Source organism: Chrysochloris asiatica, unplaced genomic scaffold (genome assembly GCF_000296735.1).
Source record: "Chrysochloris asiatica unplaced genomic scaffold, ChrAsi1.0 scaffold00372, whole genome shotgun sequence".
NCBI classification, from domain to species: Eukaryota; Metazoa; Chordata; class Mammalia; order Afrosoricida; family Chrysochloridae; genus Chrysochloris; species Chrysochloris asiatica.
Window position 1 is genome coordinate 1,181,824 of NW_006408890.1, and position 14,123 is coordinate 1,195,946.

General features: G+C 54.2%; 2 protein-coding genes across 2 annotated transcripts in view; one reads left to right on the forward strand and one right to left on the reverse strand.

The window, feature by feature from the left end:
• The window catches only part of IL3RA (interleukin 3 receptor, alpha (low affinity)), a 19,407-nt gene extending 12,463 nt beyond the window's left edge, over positions 1-6,944 (forward strand). Inside the window, exons 9-12 of the mRNA XM_006876264.1 lie at positions 1,273-1,372; positions 2,589-2,682; positions 3,381-3,431; positions 6,723-6,944. Of these exons, the coding sequence (XP_006876326.1) occupies positions 1,273-1,372; positions 2,589-2,682; positions 3,381-3,431; positions 6,723-6,944 (467 nt within the window). The remainder of the gene's footprint in view (positions 1-1,272; positions 1,373-2,588; positions 2,683-3,380; positions 3,432-6,722) is intronic.
• Positions 6,945-6,978: 34 nt separating this feature from the next.
• Positions 6,979-10,695, reverse strand: SLC25A6 (solute carrier family 25 (mitochondrial carrier; adenine nucleotide translocator), member 6). The gene is made up of 4 exons (XM_006876253.1): positions 10,449-10,695; positions 7,848-8,334; positions 7,305-7,445; positions 6,979-7,142 (listed from the first exon to the last, which is right to left on the reverse strand). The coding sequence occupies exons 1-4, from the start codon at positions 10,557-10,559 to the stop codon at positions 6,985-6,987; spliced, it is 897 nt and encodes a 298-aa protein (XP_006876315.1). The 5' UTR covers positions 10,560-10,695; the 3' UTR covers positions 6,979-6,984.
• Positions 10,696-14,123: the final 3,428 nt, after the last annotated feature.

The window sequence follows — 14,123 nt, forward strand, 5'->3', positions numbered from 1 at the left end:
TGTCACATCAAGTGTGATACATTGCATTCCATTCCATGTCAGTTTCTCACATTTTGTCACATCAAGTGTGACACATTGCATTCCATTCCATGTCAGTTTCTCACATTCTGTCACATTATGGGATGTGATTACATCATTACACTACATGTGAAGTGCTCATATTATATCCCAGACATGACATAGTGCGTGAGGTGATCCCATTAACATCATCTTGTTGTTGTGTGGCATCAAGTCAGCACCAACTGCTAGTGACCCTATACACAACAGAATGAAACACTGCGCCATCCTGGGACAACCTCACAAATGTTGCTACGTTTGAGCCCATCGATGCTGCCACTTTGCCAATCCATCTCGTCGGGGGCCTTCCTCTTTTTCTCTGACCCTCCACCTTAGCAAACATGATGTCCTTCTCCAGTGACTGGTCCCTCCTGACAATATGTCCAAAGTATGAAAGATGAAGTCTGATCATCCTGGCTTCTAAGGAGCTCTCTGGCTGTACTTCTTCCAACACAGATCTGTTGGTTCTTTTGGCAGCTCACGGTACTTTCAATATTTTCTTCCAACACCATAACTCAAATGCATCAATTCTTTTACAGTTTTCCTAATTCACTATCGAACTTTCATATGCATATCAGGTTATTGAAAATATCATGGTTTGGGTCAAGCGCACTTTAGCCCTCAAACTGACATCTTTGCCCTTGAACACTTTAAACAGGTCTTGTTTAGCAGATATACATCACCTTAGAGAACAGAAAACCACTTTTTGGACAAATCGCTTAGCATCACTGCCTGGCAACTTGCCAATTACAATAAACCATGATAATCAGCACATGGGATGTGGGATGGAGCAAGGAAATGAGGAGACGCAGGGTTGTTGCTCCCTGAGCCAGCAGAGCAAGTCTCCCTGCCTGCCAGTGGACTGGCCTGCCTCTGTGACCACTGCTGGACACAGGCGAGCGGAAAGCCGCCAAATGAAGGCCACTGGAGAGGCTTGGATCTTGAAAACCCCTGGAGCCACCCTGTGGCCCCACATGGCCCTGGGGGTGAGGCCCATCGGGGATCCTGCTGGCATCTGTCGCCTCTCAGACATAGCCCTCAGCTGTCAGCTGACCCATGGGGAGGGCTTTCCCCAGCCGACCCCCCTGTTCTCTTTGGGTTTAGCTAGTTTCAGGTACCTATCCTGAGGGCCCGCTGGGAAACATCTCTGGCATCACGAGCCTGCAAGCCCGGGCGGTCCCTGGACACAGCCTCTTCCTTATCCCTGTCTCCTAGAGTGTGACCAGGACAGGAGTCTGAGGCCCTGGCAGGTAGCAGTGTCCATAGCGCTGGGGATGCTCCTGGCGTTCCTGCTCGTCGGGCTGCTCTGCAGGAGGTAATACGCAGAGACAGGCAGCGGTGGGCAGTCTGGGGCCAGGGGGCCGGTGGAATAGGGGAGGGACGGATGGAATAGGGGAGGGGCCTGCTGCTATAGGGGCGGGGCCTAGAACACAACAACAACAAATAAAGAGGGAGGGGCTATTGCAATATTGGTGTTAAATGCTGTGGAGTGGGTTCCCACTCATAGCGACCCTACATAGGGTTTCTAAGAAACAGCTGATGAGTTTGAACTACAGACTTTGTGGTTCAAACGAACCTTGCAGTCCAGTGTTTATCCCACAGGGCCACACCAGGGGTCTTATTCGCTATGAGTGGAACCGACTAGACATTGAGCGACACTTAACAACGTATTGTCATGGGGTGGGGAGGAATACAATGTTAAACGTTCTGGAGGCGGTTCTGACACATAGTGAGCCTGCATAGGGTTTCCAAGGAGACACTGAGGGACCGCTGACCTTTGGGGTTAGCAGTCCAGAACTGACCACAGCTCCACAGCAGGACTCCAGAGAGGGGGTTCGTGCAAGAGGGGCCGATTGTACTGCCAAGAGGGTGTCAGGGGGTTCCTTCCAGGGAAAAGTCAGCAGGGTGGGAACAAACCCAGGGTGAGCGGGGGTGAGGTAGAAATTGGGCCCTTCCTTTCCTTTGGGACCAGGCCTCTTGAAGATCCTTCACGAGGGCTGAGGAGGGAAGTTAGGGTTCTGGTATGTATGGAACCGGGGTGGCGTGTAGTTAACAAGTTCCAATGGGTCAGTAGGGACACCCACACCCCTCAATGCTGCCCAGACCCTCATTTCCCCAAAACTCGTGACTGCAGTCCCTTGGCAGCATGCGAGGGTTTTCACGTTTATTCCAAACATTTCCTGATAGTTTAGCACAGCCAGGTAGCGTAGTGATTACAAATCGGACTGTGAACCTCAAGGTCAACAGTTCGAAACTACCAGCTGTTCCGCGGGAGAAAGATGAGGCGTTCTGCTCCCGTAAAGATTTACAGCCTCGGAAACCCTGTACAGGGTCGCTATGGGTCGGAACTGACTCCACGGCCTCACAGCAACCCTGTAGGACAGTGAAGTGCCCCATAGGGTTTGTCTGTAGGGGGACAGACAGACGGCCTTATCCTCCTCCTGTAGAGCAGCGGGTGGACTCGAACCACCAACAATGCGGGTGAGCAGAGCAGAGCTTTAACTGGGTTTCCATCATTCATCTTCCTCCAGGTACTCGGTAATGCAGAAAATCTTCCCCCCGATGCCGTGGAAGAGGGACCCTGTCCAGGACTTCTTACAGAGCGGAAGGCTGGTGAGCACCAAGGTGGGGGGGGGTCCCCACTTCTCTGGGGCTGAGCGAGGAGCTTCCCGCTTCCTTGAATGTATCTGCGGTGGGGAGAGGGGGCCCCACTTCCTGGGTGTTTCTGGGACTGAGTGAGGGGGTCCCCACTTCTTTGGGTGTTTCTGGGGCTAGGTGAGGGGGTCTACACTTCCCTGGGTGTTTCTAGGGTAGGGAGAGGGATCCCCACTTCCCTGGGTGTTTCTAGGGTAAGGGAAGGGATCCCCACTTCTCTGGGTGTTTCTGGGGCTGAGTGAGGGGGTCCCCACTTCTCTGGATGTTTCTGGGGCTGGGTGAGGGAGTCAACACTTCCCTGGGCGTTTCTAGGGTAGGGAGAGGGATCCTCACTTCCTGGGTGTTTCTAGGACTGGATGAGGGGATCTCCACTTATCTGGATGTTTCTGGGGCTGAGTGAGGGGGTCGACACTTCTCTGGGCGTTTTTAGGGTAGGGAGAGGGATCCCCACTTCTCTGGGTGTTTCGGGGGCAGGAAGAGAGGGTCCCTGCTTCCCTGGGTGTCTCTGGGAAGAGAAGGGGCCCTGCCCCAGTTGGTGGGGGAAGAGGGTCCTGTTACCAGGCTGCTGGAGCCTGGGCCAGGGGTTGTGGGTGGGGGCATCTCCACTGCTCTCTTACCTGGGCTGAGTAGTACCCGTGACACCGCCCCCACACACACCCGTCCCACAGGTGAACTGGGAAGCCAGCCCAGCGAGCTGGGAAGACTGCCCCGTGGAGAAGGTACAGGCTGTGGGTGAGACGTAAACTCCAGGCTGTGTATAGGGGCGGCTCACCCCACTGCTGGTCTGGAAGAACCGCCCTGGGAGCATGGGCCTGTAACCGACCCGACTGTCTCCCGCAAGCAAATCTGTGCAGCATCCTCACCCTTGTACCGGGAGCCGATCCCGGAAGTTTCTATTACCCAGCGAGGCCCTATTAGCCTAAGGTGTGTGGTGGGCTCGCTTCCCTGCACTTCGAAGCCTCGGCTCTTCATAGACTGAAGGTTTCCAGTAGTCAGTCTCCAGCAACTCGGCTCTCTCAATTTTCCAACAACACGTGCCCGCTCTGTGCCCCATTTGTCATTCTTACACACCATTAATCCACACTTAATAGAAAACCAAATCTTAAAAACTGTTGTAGACCACGCTGACCCGGTCAGGAGTTCAGGGCCACGTGGGCCCGAGTGTGGCAGACCGTACAGGCCGCAGGCTCTGAGGACCGGACTCTGGCCACCTAGCAGATTTAGCAAACTGTCCCTCATCTGATTGTTTAGTTGTGCTTGTTAATAATTTCATACATGAGCCCTGGATGTCCACAGTGAAATGCAATATTTCCCTAACTTTCTAAGTTCAAGATTTTCCCCCTAGAACCAAGGCAGTACGAACAAGGACAGGTTTACTGGGATTAAGCAGGGAGGCTCTGGAGAGGAACTGCCCAGGGTATATTCACTTGGGGGAATACGGGATTAAGGACAATGGGGGCAGCTCCCTCGGACCACCCTGGGTTCAATCAGTTTGATTCAAGTGAAGGTTAAACCCAGTAAGGAAGAAAGGAATATTGGTTTAAGTAAGGTTTACTGGCTTAATTTATCATAAAAGATTGTCTCTGTGAATCATTAAGCATTGTCTTATCTGAATAATCCCATTCTTCTTCTGTAAAGATCTCTTCCTTAAAAAAGTTAATAAAAGACTGGGGTAGATATAGTTCTGTGCGCATTCTTGGCAGCAGGACTATCTGCCCGTCAGCTTGTACCCACTCTGGTCTCTGAGTGTTTCTTTCTCTCTCACCCCTCCAGACATCCCACCTAGTTAGTTCTGTGTGCAATGTCTGCCACCGAGCAGTCTGTCTGGCAGCTTGCATCAAGCCTGTGTGTGTCTTTGTATCTGTTTTCTCTCTCTCTCTCCCCATCATCGCCAGACACCCCATCTTCAAGTACTCACCCCCTTGCCAAGGCTAGTCCTGGTGAGGTGCTGTGGATTAATGCGCTGGACCACAAGGTCCTCTGAACCGCATTCAGCTGTTCAAGCTCACCAGCTGCTCCTCAGAAACCCTATTCAAGGTCACGGCACTTAAAAATCAACTGGATCCGGACTCAACAATCCTAGAGGGCAGAGTACAAGTGGCCCCTCCCTTGGGGTTTCCTCAGTTTTATTTTAGACCCTGCAATCCCAGGGGCCCTACCAAGACTAGGGTCTAGTGTAAACCTAACATATGCTCTGGGAAAGTCACTTTACTATATTTCATTTATTGTGATGGTGTGGAACCAAACCCCAACACCTCCAAGCTCTGTCAGTATAGTCAGAAAGCAGACGTGGGGAAGGTAGATTCCACATACAGGATGGCAAGAAGCTAAGGAACGGAAGCTGAGAGACAAAGACACTTCCCTAGAGCTGGTTCGCTGAATTCAGACTTGTCTCCTTAACAGAAAATAGAATGCTTAGCGAACTTCGCCCCTTGGGGGTTTTATTATAGGTTTGTTGTCTGTACACATCCTCTCCTGCATCCCCTTCACCAACCCACCTTAAGGGGGAATCCCGCTCAAGTCTCCCCAACTTTAATAGTGAAACCGTCAAGATCAGAACAAGGCAATGCTTTCATTTTCTGGTTCTTGTGAGGTTTTGGCTTCTGAACAGTTTTCTGGTAGAAAACCTTGGAGTTTCCCTACTCCGCGCTGTGTACCCATCTCAGACCTCCTGACATGTTGACCACATACACCCCAGCCTATCACCGGGTTTTCAGAGGGTTGGTTTTTTTCAGATTGCCAGGCCTTGGCTCCAGATGCACTTCCGAGAACTGGTCTCATTTGCGTGAACTTGGGTTACTGGGATCTTTAAGGTAAGCCTACTGCCCCTGACTTGGACTCCCACTTCTGTTGTCTGAGAACTGAGGTCTTCAGGGAACTGGGTTTGGGTGGTGGTGGTTGGTTCTGTTGTGAGCAGAGCTGCCTGTTTTCGGGCATATCCTAATAATAGAACAAGAACCACCTTCAGCCAGATGAACACAAGGCCACCTCAACAGGGAGTCAAAACCCCAAACCAAACTTCTTGTGGTAGATTACAACTCAACAGCAACCCTGTCGGCCAAATAGAATGGCTCATGGGGTGTTCTAGGTGAGGGAGTCAAACAGCTCCCCAAATTCCAGCTGGAACCCCAAGATAAGGAATGGAAGCAGATACTCAGGGAGGAAGTGGGCTCAGGGATGTTTCAACGTGGGGGTGCAATCCTAGGTCAGGAAAGTGAATGCAAATGGTTTAAATAGAACACCAATTTGCCCAAATTTTACACCTGGGCTGTAACAGGCATTGTGTGTTTCCTCTCCTTGGAGGTCTTTGTAACTCACAGCACATCTGGGTCAGGGTAATAAGGTGGGAGCACTGAGAAGGCGTGCCATAATGCAGCTGGGGGCCTTGGCTGAGTTGACTATCGTTGTTAAAACTTGCAACTCTCACAGGGTATAAAATGAGCCATCTCCAGAGCAGAGGGGCTGAAATCTCACCCCATCATCCAAGGTGGAGCCGTGATCCCTGAACACTGAAGCTCCTTAATCCAGGCAGAAGAAGCAAACACCAGAGCGCTGGGCCTCCCAGCCCCAAATGAGATGAGGGATTTTGGTCAAGCAAGTGTGTGCTCTGGGCATTTACCAGAAACACCAACTTTTATTAGTGCATCCTGGGTGAAAAGCCTGCCAGAGGGAGACCACCTTGCTGGCCCTCTCTAGCCTTGGTGGAAACCCCCACACCTGTGCTGGGGCCTCTGGACGTGGGCCTTGCTCTCAGGATCCTCACCAGCCTGGTCCTTGGGCATTTACGGGGCTCCTCCTTCCACCTGCATGGGCTTTAACCTCCACGCAGCTTCCCGACCCACACTCCCCAACAAGACGCGCATTTCAGAAAGCAGCCACTCGCGAGTTCCAAGCGCTGTTTACTGTTCGGCAGCGGAATGCCCGATGGACAGACAGAGGTTCCGGCGGGGCGAGGACCTAGTGCTGACGGATTCGGGAAGACATGATTCTGTAAATAAATACTTGACAAGACTGGTGGGGAGGGGGCGGGCAGCAGACGGCGTCTGGATTCTGGGGCCTGCATGATGGGGTACTCCCCGGCCGAAATTAACTGCGTGCACACCGGCGGTGGTGCCCACGGCTTGGCCGTGGTCACAGTGTGCTCCGGCAGCATGCGCCCTAGCCCCCCAGAGACACGATGTGGGCGGGACAGAGAGGAGTTCCTGAAGGTGGTGGTCCCTAGGGTGGGGTGAGCTCCCTTTGGCTCTCTGACCCCTGGCAGCTGCGCGGCCCCTAGATGACCTTCTTGAGCTCGTCGTAGAGGACCAGGACGAAGGCCCCGCCCATGCCACGCAGCACGTTGGACCAGGCGCCCTTGAAGAAGGCCTTGCCCCCCTCGTCCTTGAAGATCTTCCGCCAACAGTGTAGGGTCCCCGTGTACATAATGTCGGCTGTGGGAGGGGTGGAGGGGCCGGTCAGGATGGAGCATCCACAGGGGCAGCACCCAGGGAGGGAGGGCAGTAGGACCCCGGATGGGGAAAGGGGCCGCCCCCAGTCCACACCTCCACCCCAGCCACACCTCCCCGAGGCCACACCCCCATCCCAGCACGCACCTCCTTTACGCCCGGATTGCATCATCATGCGTCTGCGCACAGTGTCGAAGGGGTAGGAGACGACGCCAGCCACAGCGGTCACTGTCTGTGCAATCATCCAGCTGACCACGATGTGTGTGTTCTTAGGGTCGGGCAGCATGCCTGGGGGGGGAGGGCACCACAAACATCAGTCCCCTCCCACAGACCAGAGCTGACCACCCCAGGTGCCATGTGACCCGTGGCTCTCAGGAGCAGGGCGGGGCGCCTGGACAGCCCCACGGACGGTGGGTGGACAGACTGCAGGGTCCCCTCAGACACGCGTCATACAAAAGCAGGGGATGAGCGGGGTGGATGGATGGACAGACAGCCGAGCGATACATACACGTTGTGTAGATACAAAGCAGCCAGTAAGCGGTGTGTGCAGATGCACTAACCAGACAGACAGACAGACAGACAGACAGACAGACAGACAGGAGACGCACAGGGCTGGGGCTCCTGAGACAGCCGTGGGTAAACAGGTCGGACAGAGGGACAGACACAGAGCCAGGTGGGGAGGCCCCTGACCTTTGGCCGTGTCGTAGACGCCGAAGTAAGCAGCGCGGTAGATAATGATGCCCTGCACCGACACGTTGAAGCCCTGGTATAGACCGCGGATGCCGTCCGACTTGCTGATCTTCACCAGACAGTCTCCTAAACCCTTGAACTCGCGCTCGGTGCCGGACTTGCCGACATCGGCCGCCAGCCGGGTCCTGGCGAAATCCAGCGGGTAGACGAAGCACAGGGAGGTAGCGCCGGCCGCCCCGCCGGAGGCCAGGTTGCCGGCGAAGTAACGCCAGAACTGTGTGTGCTTGTCTACGCCGCCCAGGAACACCTGCTTATACTTGTCCTTGAAGGCGAAGTTGAGGGCCTGGGTGGGGAAGTAGCGGATGACGTTGGCCAGGTTCCCACGCCAGAAGGAGAGCATCCCCTGCTCCTTGGGGATCCGCACGATGCAGTCCATGATGCCCTTGTACTGCTGGTCGGCCGCGATCTGCTTGCTGGCATGCTGTACCTGCCAGGGGAGGGGGCATGGCGATTCAAGGGGCGCTCTCACCGCAGCGCCCACGCAGCCCAGTCCAAAGGCAAGCGTGTTTCCACGACTCTGGCCGACAAACCTGCTCAAGGCACTGGCCTGTGGGGAGCAGTATCAGACCACGCAATAAGCATGGCCTAAAACTATCACGTTTGCACAAGGCCATCGGTACCGATTCGGGAGAGTAAGCAGAGATTTCTGAGCAGGCCACACAACCATGCTCCTTCCTAGAGAATTACATCTATAACCTGCAGAACTGCACCCTGACCCCAGACTACACCTTGTCTTCTAAATACAGAAGAGTAACAACAAGTAAGCTTGTGCTTACCTTGCTGACCTGGTCCTCTCACACTGTTTATACGCACTGCAACCCAGAGCACCTGAAGCTTACTCACTGTGGCACAACACTTTGTCCTCGGCTGCTAACTGAACGGAAAGGCTGGAGGTGCTGCAGAAGAAATACCTGGTGATCCAGTTCCATACAGGACAACCCAGGAAAGCCTAAGGGTCAGGTCCACACTGTAACACGTGAGATGGCCAGGATGGACAAGACGACCTTCCTAAAATCAGTGTTACTAAAAGGTCTGGCTCCTGCCCGGATAGCTTTTAGATTCCTGCCCCTCAGGATCTATAAACCAAATGTCAGGGGAATTCCAACTCAGCAACCCCACAGGACACAGAACTGCCTGACAGGGTCCCCAAAGCTGAACATCTTTACAAAAGCAGAGTGGTGCAGATGAGCTCAACTTCAGGGAAATTCAGTCAGCAATCCTGTCTAGGGTTTTCAAGGACACTTCTTTTTAAATACGAGTGGGCTTAGAATCGGAGCTTGGTGGATTTCAAGAGCATAAATTTGCACTTAGTCATTTTGGGAGTGAATTCCATTTAGACAAATCACACCAGGCGCTGTTCAGCTCAGGGAGCACCCACGCCAAATGCGGGGCTATTCAAACCCCAAACTTTTCGTCTAGCAGCCAAAGCTTGTAACCAAACCTCCAAAAAAAATCACAGGCAACTGCTACGCATCAGACGTCGATTGTTAGCACTTGATCCATAGTAACTGCTTAAGAAATCTATCCCCAAACCAAGAAACACCTACTGCCTGCTAGTCTATTCTGACTCCTAGCAACCATGCAGGACAAAACACAAGTGCCCCACAAGCCGTCCAAGACTGTGAAAGTGCTGCAGAATCAGCCAGGTTGGCGGTTCAAACCCACCAGCCGTCCCAAGTAAACCCATAAAGGGTCACTATGAATTAGGACCAAGTCGAGGACGATAAACTACAAATCTTTATAGAACTGCCCCGTAGGGTTTTTCCAAGACTAAGTCTTCATGGAACTCCTGGTGTGAAATTGTAGGATCAGCACGGGAGTACTAACCAATCGCAAGGTCAGCGGCTCAAACCCACCAGCTGCTCCTCGAGAACCCTATATACATGGTCGTTATGAATTGAAATCCACCATACAGCATACAAGTCTTTATGGGAACGAACTACCTCATTTCCTGCGAAGTGCTCCACCAAAAACCGGTATCAAATCCACTGGCTCGGAATCCGACCCAGCAGTCAGCAGTGTACTGCTCAACCTGCCACACCACCAGGGCGCCCCCACAAGTGATGGTGAAAAACTGCGCCCCAAAAGCTTGTCGGGGACGGCTTTTCCAGCGTGGGTCGCCAGACATTTCTTCCGCAGTGCTTCCACATGGGAATTCACGTTTATCATAATGTCATTTACCAAAAGCCTGACTCTATCTAAAGCTTCTGTGTGTGGGGGGGGGTGAGCTGAATATCAAAGCCGCTCTGTTAGGGATGGGCGATCACAAGGTCGCCGCCAGCCTGTCCCAAAGCTAACACCAGTCCTGCGTCCTATGCCCCCAGCGCGCATGCGCACCGCCCGACTACTGACCACGCCCCCACGCATGCCGCAGTGTTCCACGTGACTCAAAAAGCTGCCCGCCCCCGGAAGACGCCGGCTTGCGGACAAAGCGGTCGAGGCCTGGCACTTCCGGCGCCGGTCCCGGTGCACGTGGCTGGTCCTGCGTGGCCCCCATGTCCCGCTCCAAGCACCGAGGCTACTCCGCCGCCTGTCACCTACCTGCAGCAGCAGCTTGACCCGCTCGATCGGGGCCACGGCCGTCTTGGAGATGGCGGCGGCGATGCCGCCCGCCAGGAAGTCCTTGGCGAATGAAATGGCCTGTTCCGTCATAGTGGTGGAGTGCACTGCGAAGCGGGCGGAGAGTTGGAGTGAACGCACTTGGGACGAGAGGGTGGGCGCCGCTGGCTCCTCCGCCGCCGCCGGGACCGAAAGGACGGGGCGGCCAGCGCGCAGCCGCTAAGACTCCAAGGCCACGCCCACGCCCACACCCGCCGCGCCTATTGGTCGCCGTTTCCACGACTCCCCGCCCCCACGCTGCGCTTCGCGCCCCCCACGGGATGCCAGGAGACGCCTCGCGCCCCCGCGCGCCGCGCACATTGGACCTACGGCCTCTACATCCCGCCCTTTCCTGCGCAAAGCCCTGCCTACTGCTTTGCAGCTGCCCCGAGGTGTGTCGGGAGCCGGGCGTGCCCATGCGCCGTGTGGGCCGGGGGGCTTCGGGAGGGCGGCAGTGACCTTCTGAAGGTTACACTGGGCCGCGGGGTTCAAGGGATTTGGGAGGCGTTACCGAAGCCTTCCCGCTTGGTCCGCGCTCCCGCAATCTTACCAGACCCACGCGCCCAAGTCAAGCCAGCCGGGGTCATTCGGGGTCAGGGCAGACGGAAGTAGAGGCTTAGCGCCCCTTCCTCCCCCTATATCGCCCCAGACCCGGATCACAGCTCCGCCCGGATGCGTCCCGCCTGGAAGCGCCCAGGGCCTAGGGGGACGTCGGGGACCTTGATGGAATGCCGATCCTGGAGGAATGGAATGATGGGGGACCGGGTGGAACCTACAGGGGTAGCTGATGAAGTTGCCCGGGGTGGGGGGGAGCTTTATGTGTGGCGCTTTGGGTTAATGCGCTAGACTGCAAAACTATTTGAACTGCAAGGTCGGAGGTTCAAGCTCACCAGGTGCTCCTCGGAAACTCTATACAGGGTCGCTATGGGTCGGAACCGACTCGACAGCACTTCACAACAACAAGGGGGGTACCTGATGGAGCCCGGGTGTCTTGATGAGACCTTGGGGGTTTCTGATGAAATCTGGGGGGCTTCATGGGACCCAAGGGGGTTTCTTTTGGAACCCAGGGCTGTCTGCTCTCTTCCCTGACCTGGTGCCACGGAGGGGGCTTTTTCCTCAGTTTCCCTGTGCTTGGCTTGGTGCTGATTTGGGGACTTGATCATGAGCTGCCTGTCTCCCACAAAGTCTGGTGGTCAGAAGGTGTTGAACTAGTATGATAGAAAGGTACAATGACTCGAATTTTCACAAACCGCAAACAGTCTTGGAAGAAAATAGCCTGAGCTACCAGACAGAATAGGACCCACCTGTGTGGCGAACAGATGCGGTCCCAGGGCTGCTAAGGAAAAAGTTGGAGATTAGAACCCACCATCCTAGGAGAAAGGGGCGGCAGTGTGCTTCCATAAAAATTTACAACCTTGGGAACCCTATGAGCTACTTCTACCTGTTCGATAGAGTTGCCATCAAGGTTGTTAAGTACTGTCCTGTCAGTTCCAACTCATAACGACCCTGTATAGGGTTTCTAAGGAATGACTTGTGACTTTGAACCTCTGACCTAGTGGTTCAAGCTGACCTTGTGGTCCAGCACTTTATCTCACAGCGCTACACCGGGACTCAACAGCACTGTGGTTGGTTGGATTTGGGGTGGTGCAAGGGGATAACACAGTTGCTTGTCAATCAAAAGATGGGAGATTCCAATCCACCCAGAGGCACCGCAGAAGAAAGGTCTGGCGATCTTTTTTCTGGAAAAGCAGACATTGACGGCAACTTTCAATTTTGCCTTTCTCCCTCTGTTTTTTTCTTTTCTTGTTGCTTTTCTTCTTTCCATCCCTCCTTCCTTTTTTGCCCTGTGCCCCCCAGGTGAAGAACAGTCCCAGGCTCTGAGTCAGTGAGAACTGGAGAGGGACACCCATCCACACACTTTCAGCCTTCCAAGATCACAGCCCTAAATGCCTTGAGACCTTTTGAGCATGTTATTATAGACCAATAACCTAAAATTACATAATCCTGTGACACCTACTCGAAAGGTCCTGAGGGGGAGGGGGGTGCAAATATTGGGCCGCTCAATTGCTGGCTGGAAGGAGGGTGGTCCCAGATTCTGAACCAATGGGTGGAAGGAGGGAAGCAAAGTCACAGTGTCCTCTGTGTCCTCTGTTGGCCTCTGCGGAGAGGCGGATCCCCAAGCTCCGCATTCCACAGGCCTTACCTGGGCTGCAGGTGGACTGTACCTGGAAGGCACGTGGGTGGCAGGAGGTCTGTCCACGGGGCCTGTCTGGGCTGGGACATACCCCCCAGTGGTCACTGCTGCCGGCCAAGGGAGGCTGGCCAAGGGCACGGCTCCACCCTGCTTTAAGTTCCATAGAATCGGTCCCACGTGGTCACGACAGGAGGGAGGAGAATGCCCCCTTCCCTCCTGGCGGGTGACCCCCGCAGCTCTACACTGCACCCCCATATCGCCGCGCATCAGACCTCACTAACCCCAGAAGATGCCCAGGCAGGGAGGGGCTCCCGAAACGCATAAAAGGGCCGCCTGGTCACTGCTGGCTGAGATTCCAGAGCTTTAGGTGAGTTGTGGGTGGGGGGAGGTTCAGGGATCAGCAAAAGAGAGCGAACACCCTGGGAAGAGATTGAAGGGTGGGGACCCAGGGGTGAACCCCCAAGACCTAGAGGCCCAACACTTAGATCCCTCAGCCTCAACCTGAAGACATGGATACACAATATCTAGGAACAGTGGGAACAGAGCCCTCTGTGCTCTGCAATATCTGGATTACGAAGTGTTGATGAAGAAGCCCCCAGTGGTTCTGAGGGTTCGGCACTGGACTGCTCACCTCAAGGTCTGAGGTTCAAACCCACCAGCTGCTCACAGGAAGATAAAGTAATGAAGCTGTCTGCTCCTATGAGGATTGAGCATGTCGGAAACCTGTGGGGCAGTTACACTCGATCCTAGAAGATCGCTTTGAGTAGAAATCAGTGATAGTGATGCCAGGTATTGTTGGATGCTACGGATATTCCAACTCTTACTAGTGCCATGGAGTCGATTCCAACCCATAGCGACCCTGTATAGGGTTTCTAAAGAGCAGCTGGTCAGCTTGAACCACCGACCTTGCAGTTCAAACGACTTTGCAGTCTGAAGCATTCGCCCACAGCGCCACACCGGGATTCCTTGTATTCATTAAGTGATGGTGCTTATGTGCCATGGAGTCGGTTCCGACTCACAACCCTGTACAGGGTTTCCGAGGCTGTAAATCTTTACGGGAGCAGAAAGCCTCATCTTTCTCCTGCAGAACAGCTGGGAGTTTCCAACTGCCGACCTTCAGGTTAGCAGCGTAATTCGTAACCACTGCGCTACCAGAGCTCCTTTTATAAACTTATACTCTTATAGATCATCCACTCACAGCGCCCCCTGGAGTAATGGAGGAGAACTGCCCCACAGAGTTTCCTAGGCTGTCATCTACTGTGTCACTATATACTCATACATACTCTTATAGATCATCCACTCACAGCGCCCCCTGGAGTAACAGAGTAGAACTGCCCCACAGGGTTTCCTAGACTGTCATCTACTGTGTCACTATATACTCATATATACTCTTATAGATCATCCACTCACAGCGCCCCCTGGTG

Bases quoted from the DNA above. Each gene is read 5' to 3' on its own strand.
- SLC25A6 (XM_006876253.1), bottom strand. From the start codon at position 10,559: ATGACGGAACAGGCCATTTCATTCGCCAAGGACTTCCTGGCGGGCGGC. The intron at 8,335-10,448 runs GTAGGTGACAGG...CTCCCCTGGCAG, and splicing joins GGGTCAAGCTGCTGCTGCAG to GTACAGCATGCCAGCAAGCA. The intron at 7,143-7,304 runs GTGCGTGCTGGG...CCCCTCCCACAG, and splicing joins GCAATCCGGGCGTAAAGGAG to CCGACATTATGTACACGGGG.